At 43.3% G+C, this 16,683-nt stretch overlaps 1 protein-coding gene across 10 annotated transcripts in view; it reads right to left on the bottom strand.

The window, feature by feature from the left end:
• Positions 1-16,666, bottom strand: part of BCL11A (BCL11 transcription factor A) — a 99,080-nt gene extending 82,414 nt beyond the window's left edge. For 8 of the 10 annotated variants that reach the window (XM_077766473.1, XM_077766477.1, XM_077766481.1 and 5 more), the window contains exons 1-2: positions 16,581-16,666; positions 9,944-10,273 (exon numbers count right to left, since the gene is read on the bottom strand). In XM_077766473.1, the coding sequence (XP_077622599.1) occupies positions 9,944-10,273; positions 16,581-16,635 (385 nt within the window). In that variant the 5' untranslated portion in view covers positions 16,636-16,666. Of the gene's footprint in view, positions 1-9,943; positions 10,274-13,775; positions 13,841-14,678; positions 14,732-16,580 lie in introns of those variants that run through there. The other 2 variants (XM_077766480.1, XM_077766476.1) reach the window with 2 other exon arrangements.
• Positions 16,667-16,683: the final 17 nt, after the last annotated feature.

The following is a 16,683-nucleotide window of genomic DNA, read 5'->3' as shown; positions in this document are numbered from 1 at the left end:
ACTGGCATCATTTAATTCAGGACGAACAGGTCATGCAGACATCAGCTGACATTCAGAAAGTTGTGATGTCCACCCACTGCCGCCCCCCCACCAGAGTTACTACGGAGCATAGTGGGAATTTGGAGTCTCATGCTTCCCAGTGACAAGTATGGAGGAGAATCTATCTCACACCTTGAATGCTAACTCACACCTTACTCACCTCACGATATTTAAGAAATTTTTGTGATAGAATTCCCAGTGAATGCCTCCTTGGGCCCCATCTCAAACACCCAACCCCAGGGAAAGCCCACGTTAAGACCTAGCTAGGATGGAGAACAAGTCTGACTGGGAATAACCGCTCTGAAAGGCCCACGTCCGGTGCGTACTGCTCTGCTCCTGGATCCAGAAGACTCTGCTTTGGTGATTGTGTTTGAACCCGTACTGAAAATACGCCAATAACTTCTCTCTGCCACTCTCTCCCCACCCTCACCCCCAGCCTCAGATGTTTTCCTAGAGTGGATCTTACTACCTGAAATGCAGGTATCCCAAGGAAGTGGGAAAGAGGCGGGGGGGGGGGGGGAACCTCCAGGTACTATCCCTCTTTCCTTGGCTCTCTTACCCACGGGCCCTGCTCAGAAATGTGCCCCATTTTCACGTTTATTAGAAAGAAAAGGATGCAGAGCTGCGTGTAACTCACATCCACAACCATCTGTATGAGCCACAGGTCCACAGTCCTGACCAATTCCGTTTGACACCAATGTTACTCTACATGAGTAGAGTTCAATGAGGGTTGATATGGGATGTGACAGAGTAAATCAGAATTAGATTAAAAACAAAAGTTTAGAAACTGATGCTACACTGCAGAGCAAATGGGACCTGAAGGCCAAATTTCCCTTAACTGCCTTCAAGTCATTTTCCCTATTAGAGTGTTTGCCTGCCACCCTCTTGCTGGCAGTACTGCAATCACATCAGAAAGTAGAGTCGAATGCATATAGGGAGGCTCCAGATATTCCTCTTTAGACACAATACCTATATATTTAATATATAGCAATTAACTTCTGGTCAGGAGTCTGCAGGCAGCAAGCTGTCCCGAGCAGATAGGGGGGAGAAGGGGCCCAGAGCTGGGACAGGCACAAAAGACAGGTCCAACAACAATGCCTGCTGTCAGCAGCTGAATTATTTTTATACAGGAATTTTTATCTCTATTGTACAAACAAGTACGTGTCTGTGCAGACTTGTTAAGCAATCCACTTGTATGTAGAATAAGATTTTTTTTTCCTTCTTGCTACCAGTCACACAGCTCCAAGATCAGAAGAAATACATAGTCTTTGAAGCTGCTCAAATGTTTTAGTTAAAAGGACAGCAGTTGTTTTCAAAGATCCAAGAGTATCTTTATCAGAATTAAATTTTTCCTTATTGATTTTTTCCCCTTAACATAACAAAAACATAACATGAGAAGGTTACGATTTATTATTAAAAATTTTCTCAGCCTTTAAATCATTCTTCAGTAGCCAATGTTCACTTTTAAATGCAAAAGAATAGTTGTGTTGTTGTGTGTGTGTGTGTGTGTGTGTGTGTGTGTGTTTAATCTTAGGATGGGATGAAGTAGGAGAGAGAAACCCATGAGATTTAAAATTTAACACTGGTTAATGTATTGTTTTAACTGTGAACTCAAAGACTTGTGGAGGAGGGGGCTAAGATGAGCAGTAAATGGCTCATTGTGAGCGGCCCCCTAAATGTAAATAAATCATGAAATCATGGTATCCCCTGAGTCAGTAAAGGGAAATGCTTCAGATTTTTTTTTTTTTTTTTTTTTGGCCCAAAGAGAAACTCCATATTTAAAACGTAAGAGATCAGACGTGGCGTGTAGAGCCTTGTACTCCAGCTAAGGTAAGAAGAACTCAAGCTACACCTTATTTCCCTAAAAATTAACAGATGTGATTTTTTTTGCAGCTTTTTTTACACATCATTACATACCAAGAAAATGAACAACTGATGAATATAAATTTAAATGCCCTGATGCTTAGCACGAGGCTTCCTTGTGTTTTTTTGAGTTTTGTATTTTTTTTTTTTTTTTAGAAAATTCAGAAAGAAAACAGAAACCAGAGAGCGGGGGTAGGAGGGGGGACACAACAGCACCTATGTTCATTTTGAAAGCACCTTCACGGGCTTCACAATAATTCCATTCTTCATTTTAATGGGAGTTTTTAATCAGTGGACTCACCTGTATCTAAAACTAAGATCAAATTGTAGGTGTAATTGTTCATTGCCAAGGCTAACAAGAGTGAAGATACAAACAGAAACTCATTGTGAGTGACCAGAGGTCCCCAGGTATCCCCTTCATCAACATGCCTGCTCCAGGGTCCCATTGGGAATTCCCTGGCGGGGCCGATTCAAGTCTGCATAACACGCTGCCAACCCTATCTGGAAAAGGGTGTGCTAGATGCCTTCTGGCTTCTTTTACAGGAAGTTTAAATCTGATCACCTCACCTTTAGTGGATATAATTTGTTGTGTTAGCACTCTACGAACTTGGTATTTTATCTACATGGAGAGATCAAAAAGTAAAAAGGAGGGCAGAATAAGGAACAAGTCTCTGCCCCGTCCAGCCCTCCTGCCCGATGCATTGCCTCAAAGCAGGCACCTGGTCAGGTAAACCTTCCAGGGCATTGCATCAGATCCGCTCACATCAGTCTCCAGGGTGAACCAAGAGATGAAACACTCCGGCTCCCTGTCTGCAGACTTCTCATTCGCCAGTTCTTGGCAGCTTGTTTTTCCAAGTGTTTTGTTTCAGGAAACGCGTGTATTTTCTTTGTACGTTTTGTGGATTTACCACAACTGGTTCTGACAGCTGTTGATTCTGTTAAATGAACACATTATAAAAATCCTCTTTAAAACCTCCAGCAACAGTGGACTCAAAAACAATGGCAAAATGTTTTAATGGAGTTCCAGTTGAGAGCTGATTTTTTTTTTAAGTATAAATGAAGGTACAGAAGCCTGTTAAGTCAGCACTACATCTATACTGAATGTGTGTGTGTGTGTGTGCACGTGCACGTGTGTGTGTGTTTAATGGGGAAAGAGGGGTGTTGCAAATCACCACAAATATTTACACTGTAATCCCTTTGTTCAAATCACATACTTTTAACAGGAAAAGCTGGAACAGCGGCTATTTAAAATTTTAAATATTCAAACGCCTGTAATTAACCATACGAAGCAAATTATGTCGCATTTCTCCATACCACACATGCAAAAAATTCTGGTGGTGGATTGGGAGGTGGCAGAGTTGGGGAGACAACTCCAAGAGGAGGAAAGGATGATGTTTTCATTTTGCTGTAGATCAAAGGAGAACAAGAATGGAAACTGTAGCATATCGAGCATTTTTACATCCCTGTCTTTCACACTGGGCTACCTAAGTTTACACAATTCCCCAGACTAGCTGCATATTAAGCTTGCTGTGTACAGCTTTATTATGGTGCGGTGGTGGAAGAGGCATTAATATTCCGGCTCCGCATCTGACAGGGCATTTACATGCGCCCATCTGAGCGGCACCTGAGAGCTCCTCCAAGGTGCAGTAACTGTGCGTCTATTGTAAAGGCAAATGAAGCTCACCTATTCCCTGCTGGGGTCAGAAGTGACCTCACCACCCCCCATGCTTCAAATCCTTCCCTTGCCAACCTAACTCAATGCCATCGCAGAATGACGAATGAGCTCAGAAATAGACCCCAAGTTACTAACCCTGCTAAGAACAGCAAAAGCCTTTGCTGAAATGTTTTAAAAATGCATAGGGAGTGCAGCTGGCCAGTAAAAAGCAGAAAGACAGATTCCAGTGAGCCCAATATGGAATACGTTATATTCTAAAACTGATTAGAAATACAGTCTGATGTTTACTGGCTTCAAATTGAGTTTGGCATCAAGCATACTGGCTTTAATAATGCTGGCATTTTTTTATTATTATTATTATTCTAAATCTGCCTTTGGTCTCTAGGAGCACATGTGGAGAGCTAAAGCATTCTTATTCGTCAGGTTACATTTCCTGGAAATTAAGTTTGTGACAGAAAATGACTCTAGTAGCAATAATATGGTTCATGCTCAAATTAATTAGGTCATTGTTGTAAAAACTACATGGCAAATTACAAAGGTAAATTTACTGATATTGGCCAGAGCCTCTATACCCTGGACGTAAAGGAGAAACGGTTTAAGGATGCACATTTACCTGGGGAGGCGGAAAGAACAGAGAGGGAGGGATACAATGGCCCATTTTCTATTTGTATTACAAATAAAAATACTGGTTATTATCCATTAAATTATATATTTATGAACTTTATTAATGTCCTCCAAATTGACACATAAATTAAAAACTTGCTTGGTTTGAGACAATGTTAAAAACGGGCACTAAGTTAAAATCTTTCTTCTTTTTTAATCCTTGTAATAACAACACTGCTGACATAACCATGACCCAAATGAAATCTGAACAAGCAGAAAGGTACTAAAGATCCTTGGTGATTAAATCTCTTGCTAAAAAAGTGGCAAGGTGCCAGGCTGGGTCCAGTTTGATGCTAAGTGCTTTTTGCTGCACAAAGCTGGTACTACGGTATGTAAAAACAGACTTGGGCTTGGGGTAAATTTTGTCAACTGACTCCTTTGTGCAGTAAAGGGTGTGAACAGACCAACCAAAGTCCATTAAATTAACACTAAATGCCGCGATTTCGGTGCATTTCCCTAGCTGTGCTACTTTGGTTCAATTTCGTGTTTTCCCCCAAGGAAAACCAAACTTTCTTCCTTTCTCACAGACTAGTGTGCAAAAGCCACCATTCATCCATTCTCCTTTATTAAACACTTCCACTTAAGAAATCACAAAATTGTGAAAAATGCTTCCCTAGGATTTGCACGTTTGTCATATGCTCCAATTTAGTCCTCCCACATTAGCCAAACTACATGGAGGCTGTGGTGTGAAATTAATGATTTTCCAGGACTCGAAAATGTGCCATTAATATGCATCCAACTCTCCTCTTCTCTGAGCTTAAGGTTCGCTGTCCTGACATTGCCTGCACGTTTCTACACCCAGTTGCGTTTTCCAGCCCATGGGCAGCTCCACAATTAAATGCCACATGCATGAGGAGAAAGGTGTGCAAAACAGATTTCAGATCCTTTAAAGTAAAAGGCACAACTTGCAACACAAGGAATGGAGTGATTTAAGAAATTACAGCACTGTTTTTTTAAGCTTTCACAGAATGAACACAGAGAATGGGAGGGAAACTTTCCCCCTCTGCTCCTGTTCTTGAAGTGAATACATATTTGTGTTTCCAATAAAAGGCCATTTTTACATTAACTGTCTGTAACAGCAGGAGACAGAAAAACTAACACAATCTCCACATCACACACAGGATGATCTTCATATCACGTGGCCCTATTCTCAAAACTATTATTTATAAAAGACAACTAGGAAAATGCACAATGCATCTTTTCTGTGTCACCGGAAGGGTAATGTCTGAAGAACTTTAAGATCTTTGGGAATCTTCCACATTTTAGATTTTTTTTTCCCTTTTTGGCTTTCCGAAGTAAATTTAGCAGCCATGCGGGCCACTGTGTTTAATTAAGCTTTCAAAAGTCCTCTGACAATGCCAACAATTGTAAGACACTTCTGTGGCTCAATCATGCAATCACTGTGACAGTTCTATTTACAATTTGTCTTAGAGAGAGTTTCTCTGACATTGTACTTTGACAAAACATCCAAGCTGCCAGTTCACAACCTTTCGTGGTCTTATTTACAAATACAGCTTGTATATAGGACTCCCAGACTCATGAACATGAGTCTCTGGGTAGTGGCCTCACAAACACAGGCTCCCAGTGAAAATCCTAGAGATATATAGATAGATAGATCAAGGAACAATATTCTCTATTCTCTGCATAATGAAGGTAATAAGTAAAATGTTCACCAGTATATGGGGGAGGGGGGTGTTGTTTTCTTTTTCAGCTAAAAATTCACTTCAGAAGTCAGTGGTTTTTATTCAGAATCACACAAATAAAGAGAAATTAAAAATACTCATATTAGGATACTATAATTTATAGTCTCATTTACAATTATACCATGAAGTACACAGATACATCCCCAATTCATTCTGAGCTAGGAAAGAATCAGAATGGGTACAAAAAGAGAAGGCAAGTTGATCTGCTAAATTCTGAAAAGCGTTAAGTGTGTTATACTTGATTTACCTTTAAGTAAAATGCTGATGTGTTTCGGGTTTTGAATTAGTATTTCCCCCTCCATTAGAGTAACTGTCTTATATATTTTTATCTAGTTATGAAGTATATTGCTTAAGCAAATTAATTTTTAAATATCCTGATATAAAAGCCTATGTTCATGATTTTAAGGAGAAAAAATATTACATACCAATAGTAGTAGATCTGACTACATTTTATAAGACTGGTCCTATTTTCCCTCATTCTCTTAAAAAGCTAACTTCACGTTGGCCCAACCCTAATTTAAAGATTTCCGTGTGTCATAAGTCAAAACCTCAAGGCTGACACTGTGGGATAATATTTTTGGCCTTTTCTGTAAGTGAACACCAGTTTCACATTCACTAATCTCTGATGAGTATTTCTCCCATCATAAAAGATGAGACTAGAAAACACAGCAACAGCCCTATTAAAAGCCCTGACTGCCAGTCACAGGCTGCTGACATCTGATGGTGAGTATCTGACATACAAATAGATGAACTGGGTCCCACACAATATGACCTGCTCATTTCCAGTTAAATTAATACTATGTCAATGGTCTCACTGGGTCACAGCCACACAGTATTTTGAATATGTGAATGAAATGAAAAACAGCAACCTAATCAGCACACACATGTTACATGGGGGAAGTGTTGAAGCACACAGCCATCTATTTGTCAGGTAAAAAAATCATCCTTTCCAAAAAACGCTCCTCTTCGTGAGGCCTATGTCCAGTCAAAATGCGTATCACTTTACTGAAGATTTAAAGAACTCTACCTTCTTCTCCTATTTGAAAGCCCCCAATGCTAAGCTTTACTTATCTCAAGAAAATCCGTCACTGTTTTATTCCTGCTTCCTGCCTATAAAATGGCACAGAGCACACAGTGAGCTCAAATCCAACTTACATCACTTTAATAAAGCCTTTCCTACACAGCGCACTTAAACGACTACCTTTTATGTGGTTGCCAAACATATTCTTCTACAGATTCATCAATAGATCTCTCTGCTAACATGGAGCATTGCTTCTCCTTTCTTTTTGTGACACAATTCAAATATCTACTGGATGATTATTCTTATTGTTTCCTTCCTCACCATAGAAAGAAAAGCAGACTTGGAATTGTAAAGGCGTGCTTGAGAGAACGGGCTGGTAGTGCACAGCCGTCTTTCAGAACTTCCCTTCAGAGGCACCTGAGGGCCAGGGCATCTTAATTTATGTGCGATGGTAGAATGTTAATTTCACCATAGGAAACTCTTAATTCATTACTGTGAATTTGAAAAATTGTGATTCTAGTTACTGACATCTCGCTTTGAGATGTGACCATGCTATTTATGTCCAGCCAATTCCAGGATGGGAACAGGTGATTAAACACAATGAAAGGAATTAAGGCTTTGTAATTATTTGTGCATGAAAGGTTTACCTCACCTGGGTTGCTACATTTGTGCACCCATTGAACATCTCAGATACCTTATATTGCTGTTCATCTCCGTGAAATTATTTAGTATTAGCCTTCTAAAACATCTTTTAAATTTGCTTTCTTTTCTTTTTTCTTTCTTTTGTGTTTTGTTTTTTTCAGCGGGCAGGGAGGGGGTGCTTCTCTGGGCTCTGCTATTATACTGGGTCTTGAAAACAAAAAACCTTTATGAGAACCAGAAGTTAAGGAAAATATCTTTTCTTTCTCTATGTACATTCACAACTGTAACAGTAAAAAGCTTTGACTATAGTGCCTTCCCGCCCCCCTCCAGCTTTTTAGATTCCTCTTCTAAGTACAGAAGCACAGAATTTTGGAGCTGGTTAATCTGAGAGTGAATAACCTATTTGGGACCTCAGTTAAGAAGTGTGGTTTTAATTCCTGCTTGACAGACACTGTGTTTTGTCTTTTAAACGAGCAGCTCGATATGTAAATACGATGTTACATCACGCAAGTGTTACTCCATATTTGGTGATTTAGAAAGGCTTTGGATCTCCAAAGACGACAAATCCCCTTCCGCTTGCTCTTGCTTCATTAATCATGCCTTACATTTTCCTTCCAGTCATAAGACAGCACATGGAAATGGTCACTGCCATATCCTACTTGGGGGGGGGGGGGGGGTTATAAAATGTTAAACTACATGTCACATACGCTAAATGCAGTGGATTCTAGAAAAATATTTTGTAAATGCAGCTTCCCTGGTACAAATTTCTCATTTTACTAAAGAAAAAGTATCTGAGTGTTATTGCAGGAAGCATGGGGGAAGAAAGGGAAAGAAAAGAAAAGAGGAGATGAGGGGAGAGGAGAGGAGAGGAAAGGAAAGGAAAGGCCACGTTTGATTTTAATGATCAAATTCCAGAGGAGGGGAAGGAGAAATAATACAAATTTAATTCCCTCTGGACCACTGACCTACTACAGTTCAACTTTGTGATCAAACGAGGTCAGAAAGATAAGTTCCAGTGAATCAATTGATTATATGCACTATCTTTCCTAAAACCAAATAAACCTTCTGCCTTTTGGGGGAGGGGTCAGAGGAAACAGAAGAGAGGGAACCACCAGAAGGCTTGGCATTTTTGTCACCACAGACTTTGCATTCACTTTGTCTTGTGTGTTAAATCACTCGTTTCTCTCTCTCTCTCACACACACACACACACACACACACAAAATGTTTCAAGGGTCATCATATAGTGCCACTGCTTATTACTTAGGATAGGGATTTAAGTCCCTCTGCTAGCCGTTAATTCATTTTCCTGTGAGCTGCTGAGAAACCCACACACCTAACTACCTCTCTGCTAAAATTAACCAAAGGAAGGAAAGCTGTTGAATATGTGTATGTATTTTTCCAAGAGAATTTTTACATTGTGTTACAGCAGAAACAGTGGAAGCCTGGACTGGACATTTGTAAGGGTGACATGTGGTTGTGTAAACCACAAACAAAATCAAGATACATCTGTCAAAACCACATCAGAGACAAGAGGGAGCACAGAGAAGCATTTATCATTTAGCTGAGGAGGCAGGCTGCAGGGAGCAGCCGTTCCTGTCAAACCAACCTTTTGAAATTTCCAACATGCCCTTAAACTTTTCGAGTAAGCATGTCTGTGCGCTTCAGCAACTGCCCTCTCTACTCTGGCCTGGCCAGTCGAAAATGGCATCTTAAAGTCAAGGTCACGGTGTCATCCCACCACGGGGCTGTGTTTAATTACAGCCCCATACGGGCTGACAGCCAATATGGATCCAAGGGAGCCCTGAAACTCAGTTAACTCTTTCTACCCACTCCAAAACGCCCTGTCAGCCCACCCCCCTTTGTGGAAGCCTTGAGAACTAACAGCACCCCTAGGGAGGTCTGACCAGGTCTTCTGACTCAAACAGGTCATTGGCCAAACTACAAAATGACTGTACAGCCACTTCTGCCTCTGACTTGTCACGATGGCTGGAAATGGACACTGGAAACTGGGCCAGGTATACTTACTAAGGTTCAACACTTAAAAATGAGAAGGGGAGAAAAAAAGGAAAAAATTCAGCATCAACAGATCCAGAGAGAGGGTATCAGGTGTGCGCACCTCCTCCACCTACATCTGACTCAGTGAAGTGGAAAATATTTATTTTTTTGTGTTCTGGACGTAAGCAATAGAAATGATTATTTTAACATTACAGGGCTGTCATGGACAGTCACATGGAGAAATACAGAAAGCTCTTCACCACTCCTGAGTGCTTGGCTACAGCACCTCTGAAAATGAAAAGAAAACATGCAAACAGCTTTTCTCCTTGCTTCTCATTTACCTGCTATGTGTTCCTGTTTGGGGCAAATTCCTCTAGATGACGTTGATAAACAATCGTCATCCTCTGGCGTGACCTGGATGCCAACCTCCACAGGATTGGATGCTTTTTTCATCTCGATTGGTGAAGGGGAAGGTGGCTTATCCACAGCTTTTTCTAAGCAGAGGCTGCCATTGCATTGTTTCCGTTTGTGCTCGATAAAAATAAGAATGTCCCCCAATGGGAAGTTCATCTGGCACTGCCCACACGTGAGGAGGTCATGGTCCCCTTCTGGAGCTCCCAAAGGGCCGTGGTCTGGTTCATCATCTGTAAGAATGGCTTCAAGAGGTTCGGCTGTGGTTGGAGAAACAAAAGCACAATTATTAGAGCGCCAGAGAATAGAGAGAAAGGGGAAATACATTCTCAACCCCATCCCATCCCACCACATATAAAGTGTTTCTAGCCTCCTTCACATAATACCCAGAAAACATGAGCACCTAAAACGTGTAATATGGAGGTTATCAACAAGAAAGCAAGTTTATCAATGAGGCAAATCACCACATATTTAAAGAAAACTATCTCACTTGCATAACTCCTGAGAAAACACACACACACACACACACACACACACACACTATAAACTGTGTCTGGTTTTAGAGTTTAGAAACAATGTTGATTGTTAAGTAAATAGTTAACACAGGGGACATAAAGAAAGCTTAAATGATAACTATCCCCAAGACTAGTAAAAACATGGATTTAAACCAAATTTATTTCTTTTTTCTTATAGACTAAGTTGTGTATTGTGCCAAAGAATAAAAGGAGAGGTAAATAAATACACACACCCTTTGTGTGTGAATGTATATACTTCTAAGTACACAGAGACTTAGCTTCGTAAATTATAAAGCTACTATTTCACACACAAAACGTGCCACATTTACACCGCCATAATAAGCAAACGACTGCATTCACCTGTGAAACGGATCTAAATAATAATCATAACGTAGCATAATTCATACTGCCAAAAACCTTTCTGATCTCACTCTCAGCAGTGCCACAAAATCAAAGAAATCCCAAATTCACTGGCAATTCTTCTCAGACACATTAGCTAAATGGGATACTTTTGAGTACTTAAGAAAATAAGCCAATTAGTCATTTTTTCATTCTAAAGAAAGGAATGCCTAAAATATTCTAAACATGTTTGCACTTGGTGGCTCCCATCACATAAAAATCAGAATGGTCAAGCAAATGCCACATTTCAGAACAAGGCTGAGAAGTCCTTTCTTTAGACTTGAAATACTTCACCTAATGTTGTCAAAGTTGACTAATTTTCTGAATGAGCTCCAAAACGCTTCATTATGGGACTATTTCTACACACATAATCACTAGCGGATGGTATAACAAGGTAGATATGTCTTTCATTCCTGTTTCCTTTTTTTTTTTAACTTTGCACCAAAATACTCTAGCGTCTCATTTGAACAGCTTCTATCATTTTTTAGCCTTCCAAAGGGGAAAAGAGAGTTGGTAAGTCTCTCCTCTTGAAACCATACGCTTACCCTATCAAAAAAAAAATCACAAAATACAAAACACATCTAGGATGCTGCCAGTTAATAAAACTGAAGCAGAAAATGTACAAGTCTTAAACAGTTAATCAGTCTGACCTTCTTTAGCAAGCTGCCAATTTCACATTTAATGAACTTAAAGCCACAGAGAATCAAAAAATAGATTTTAATTTGAGTGTAGAATATTGGAACCGATTTTGATAAAGTGCAAAAATCCAGTGAACTCAGGTTAAATTTATTTCAACCCTACCCAGGCTGAATATTGAGGGGGAAGATCTGGAGTAACTCCCAGATGTGCTGGGTGAAATAATATTGAGAGAGCCCTGCCTAGCTGCACCTGTGCTCAAGTAGGACATGTCATAATTTCTAGCCGCTGGTACTCCTCCTAATTTAACATAAGGTCACCACAGGAATATGAAGGTTATATTCCCACTAATAAAGACAGCAAAGTAAGCACTTATGTTTCTTTGCCCAACATACTGGCCAAAGATAAACACAAAACACACATGCATGCTTTTCAAAGAAAAGGAGACAAACAGAAGTGCTTTTGCATTATGCCTCTATGTCATTTTTCTCCTACATTTGCTTTCATTTTGACCAAGTGAGAGACTGAATAAGGAAGTCAGTCTCCAAGATCCCTGCTATTTGAATTAAGGATTTTTAAGTATGCATTGACAAATGTGGCTTTTTGTTGTTGTTCGGCATTAAATGCAAGTTCTGAGGGCTATAGATTAAAGAAAGATTCAGGAATAATATTTTGTGTTATTAAAGTTAGTACTGTGTAGAACCTTAGCAAAAAAAAAAAAAAAACCCACATTTTTAAAACTCCACCGTTAAGATTTGTTGTTGTTGTTGTTTTTATCCCCAAGGCCTGACATATATCTGAAAGTGGAAATATTATTTAGGAGCAAAAGGAAATATTCTCCTAGGTATCAAATAGTTAAAGGTAATGCGGTACAAAACAGACTTGGTTAAAGTCTTCTAAATGTAGTGACTGAACTGATTTACAATCAAAACCAGGAAATGAAGTGGTAATTCAGAGGTTGCTGATTACACCTCCACATTTCACCTAATTAATTTTATAGGAGGCAAAGTTCTTGAAAATAACAAGATGATCAAATGTACAGATATAAAACCTGTAACCTCAACATTTTCTATGCTCTTAACGTAAATTATTGCTAATTAACAAGAATTATATCCTAATGTATGAAATACGTCTAACATCGGGCTTCTTGCAAAACATTTGGCTAGTAATGTTCAAAGAAATATCAAAACGTGTTCTTATTATTGCTGCTATATTATTAAAAATGAGACGAAGTGGGGCACAAAGAAAATATGAAAATACAATTCTCTTGGTGTAGTCTACTGATTTGCATTGACATCTTTTCTCGGTGGTAATCAACATTTCCTTTCTGGGCATCTGTTAATTTCTCTGTATTTTAATGCAAATTCCTCTTTCCCTAAAAACATTCCTAACCTCAGCCATTTTACCCCCTCCCTCAATTCAACTCCATCCTCCTTCGCCCCCACAATACCAACGTTTCTAAGCTCCGGCCTAAACCTCCCGCTACAAAGCGGGGAGTCCAGGATTGAAGTGGAAGGGAGTGGGCAAATAATCATAATAATTAGCCGCGAATTCTCTACAAGAGAAGAAAGAAATAGAAAATAAAATGCTTCTACGTTCAAACAGCGAGACAGACCGGAACGTCTCAATGCCCCAGCGGCTGACTGAGATCTCCTTCCTCTCTGCAGTTGCAAAGGAATAAATTTAAGGAAAAAAGCTCTAGAAGAAATGTAGGGAAGGAGCGAGGGAAAGGAAGGCTGCTGGGGGAGGGGGAGGGAGGAAAAGAGCTATGCCTTCAAGTTTGCGCTCCAAGTCCTTCCTTTTGATTGTCTTAACAGGGTAAGGAAGCAAACCTAGTCTGAAATGCAGAGGAAAAGCAAAGAAACAAAAGCGAAGGCTAAGGCTAGAGGCCCGGGACCCGGGGCCGATGGGGGCGGGCTTTGCAGAAAGTGAAGTTGGGCGCCGGGACTCAGGCACAAAGCGAGCAGCTCGCAGGCTGCAGCCTCCGGCCGCGCTTGCTGCAAACACGTGCAGCGGCGACTGCCGGGCCGTGGGGCCCTGGCCAGGCCGGGAGGCAACGGGCAGCCAGGGGCCCCGACTGCCGCCTCCACCGCGGTCCAGCCCGGCCTCAGGGTGACAATCTTTCCCTGGCCCCTCCAGCTGGAGAGATGGGAAGTGAGGCTGGAAAACTCGGCTGGTTAACCCGGTGCAGTCTCGGTATCCCCCCACACACCTCAAGCGCGGGCCCTGAAATTCATTCTGTGTCCCCAGGCTCACACTTTTTACTTTGGGGGTTCTCTGCAAATGCGTTTCTCCCGCAATTCCGGGCACGAGTGTGCGCAGCGCCGCGGCGGCTGCGGTTATTCATTATTAATGACGCTGCTCGCCCGCATCATTATGATGATAACTATTACTATTGTTGTGATTTCGGGCTCTGAGGCGAGAGCTGCGGGAGGCGGGGGAGTCAGGGGTCGGGCCGTAGAGCCGCTGTGCAAGCCCAACGTAGCCGCCGTTGTCCGTGCTTAGCGCGGGGGTGTGGGGGTGGAAGTGAACCCGAAGACTAAGTGCAAACTTGCTGGATCCCGCCCTTTGGCCTTGCCTCGAAGACAGAGTGCGTACCCCCGCTTTTCCCCCTGCCAAAAATGTCTGCCCCGAAAGAAAGCGAAAACTGCCCCCCACTCCGCGCCCGGCGCACGGGATTGTCGGCCGCGCTCCCGAGCGCTTTTTCGCAGCACTGGCCAGAAGCATTTTTAAAGTCAAAATGAAGAACAAAGACATAAGGGGTGATGGGGGGGAGAAAGGGAATTCTGCCTAACCGTCCGTTTCCCCCACCCCCACCCTCGCAAAGCTCGTCCCTCCCCGGCCGAGAAACGCAAAGCAGGGAGTGGGGGAGGCTCTGGTACAGGTTCAAGTTCGCTGAGCTTTCTTGATCTTGTTCTGCCTCCTAGCGACCGAATGGCTCATTCAGCCCAAGAAGCGGAGGATTGGGGGGAGGGGGGGTCCTGAACACCGGAATGGCTCCCGCCCCCTCTGCGCACCCAGAAAATGATGAAGAACTGGCCCCTGCACCCCCTCCTTACTACTCTTTTAACCCAAAGCCCACACTGAGACAGGGCTAGAGGCCAGCTAAACGCACCCAGCCTGGAATGTCCCAAGGTGGACCCGGGGTGGGTGGGGGATAGGGGAGCAGCCTGGATTGCACGCCTCAGTCCGTCCTTTGAGCCCCCAGTGCATCCTTCAGAAGAAGGTTCCGGCTTTCCCGAGTCCTGCGAACACTGCCCTTCCTTCCCGCCGGTACCTGGCCGGGCTGTAACTTCACACCGCCGCACGCCGCGTCTGCTCCGCATCCGGCGCGGCCGGGGGAGTGGGGGGCGGGGNTCATCTCCTTATGCCCCCCCCCCTTTAATAAATACAGAACTGGGTATAGGTGGTGTTTTAAAATTGCATCAAAATTTAAAATAAGGGTCACGAATGAGGAAGGGAAGGGATGTGGGCCCTCTCACGCCTTTCTTTCCCTTGCTGCCAAACTTTCCTAAGTGCCCACCGCCTGCCTTCCCGGACGCACTCTGTTAGCCAGGACACAGTAGCCCACCCACCACCCCACAGAGACTCCAAAGAACCACTGCCTACCCCCCCCAACCCCCGACCGAGCCAGACCCGGGTTAGGGGGCAGGAATTCAAGGATGGGGTGCAAGGAGTACGAGGATCCAGCACTCCCAGAACACACAGTCGCACATNGCGCTCTGTCCTCTCTCTGTTTGTTGGCAGGAGGCTCCCGCACACGCGGTGCTTGTAAACATTCAGACACGAGATTTTTCCCAATCAAAATCCACTTCCACTTTTTTTGAAAATCTTCCAAAAAATAGTAAGAGGAGGGAGTTCCTCGCTCCCTCTCCATGCCGCCGGCGCTCTAAGTTTGCAACTAAAGGGGTTTTGGGGAAGGGGGTAATTGTATTTTTCTCCCTCTTATAGAGATTGAGATTTTTAAAGGGGGGGTGGGGGAGTCAAAGAGGAGAGCGTTGCAGAAAACGGCTGCCCGAGCGCTCGGCTTCTGTTTTGGGGCAAGAAATTCTATATCCTCTTGCCTTGTTTTATTTTTATTTTTTTATTTTATTTTATTTTTCACGTCTTCTCGCCGCCACTTGAGGTTCGGCTGGGAGGGGTGGGCAGCAGGAACCCAGGCGCCGGCGGCCCGAGCGCCCTCCCTCCATCTCCCGCTCGCCCCGGGCCCTTGCTCCTGCCCTTCGGCGGCGGCGGCGCGGAAGGGCAAGCGCGAGGAGCCGGCACAAAAGGCAGCGGGACGAACACCCACCTCGGGCCGGAACAAAAGGCGGCAGCGCCGGCCGAGGCTCCGGTCCTTCCCGGTCTCCAGGCTCTCCCAGCCGCCGCGGCCCCTCTCCACACTCTGCAGACTCCAGAGCGCCGGGGGGCCCCCTCCCACAATCCCACTTTCTCACTATTGTGGAGATGACTACTTTCCTCCTGGTGCACACTTGACCGTGAGCGCGCCGCTGTCCGAGGACCATTCTCACCTCCTTTTTTCCCTGGGAATTGTTTTTTGGCTTGGGCTCCCTCCTCCCGCCCCGTTTTCCTTCCTTCGGTGAGTGGAAGCAACCCCCCTTTCCCCCTCCAGCTTCCTCCTCTAGGTTTGCAAGAGTTGTACGCATCCATAGCATTGTTCATTATTTTGCAAAATTGGAGGGCAAATCATTGCGTTCCTTTTCTAAAAGCGAAATAAAGCAGCGGAAAGCATGAAAGAGGAGGAGTCAAATTTTTGTAAATTAAATAAAAATAAAAGGTGCGTGCTATCCCAAAAGTGTACGTACGGCTGTGGTTCGGAATAAGATGAGGTTTGTTGTTTGTTTGTTTGTTTGTTTTTTCTCCCTTTCTCCTCTTTTCTCCCGACTCTAGGAGGTTCATCTCGTGAAAAAATTAAAAAATGCATGCACACACCCCTCTCTCCCCCTCGCTCTTACTTCTCGTCCTGCGCGCTCTCGTGATTATTAATAATTATTATTACTATTATTGGGTTACTTACGCGAGAATTCCCGTTTGCTTAAGTGCTGGGGTTTGCCTTGCTTACGGCGAGACATGGTGGGCTGCGGGGCGGGCGGCGGCGGCGGCGGCGGCGGGGGGGGGGG

This window comes from Crocuta crocuta, unplaced genomic scaffold (genome assembly GCF_008692635.1).
Source record: "Crocuta crocuta isolate KB4526 unplaced genomic scaffold, BGI_CrCroc_1.0 scaffold113, whole genome shotgun sequence".
Lineage (NCBI taxonomy): Eukaryota > Metazoa > Chordata > Mammalia > Carnivora > Hyaenidae > Crocuta > Crocuta crocuta.
The sequence above is the reverse complement of the archived record's forward strand: the minus strand, read 5'-3'. Positions and strand labels throughout refer to the sequence as shown.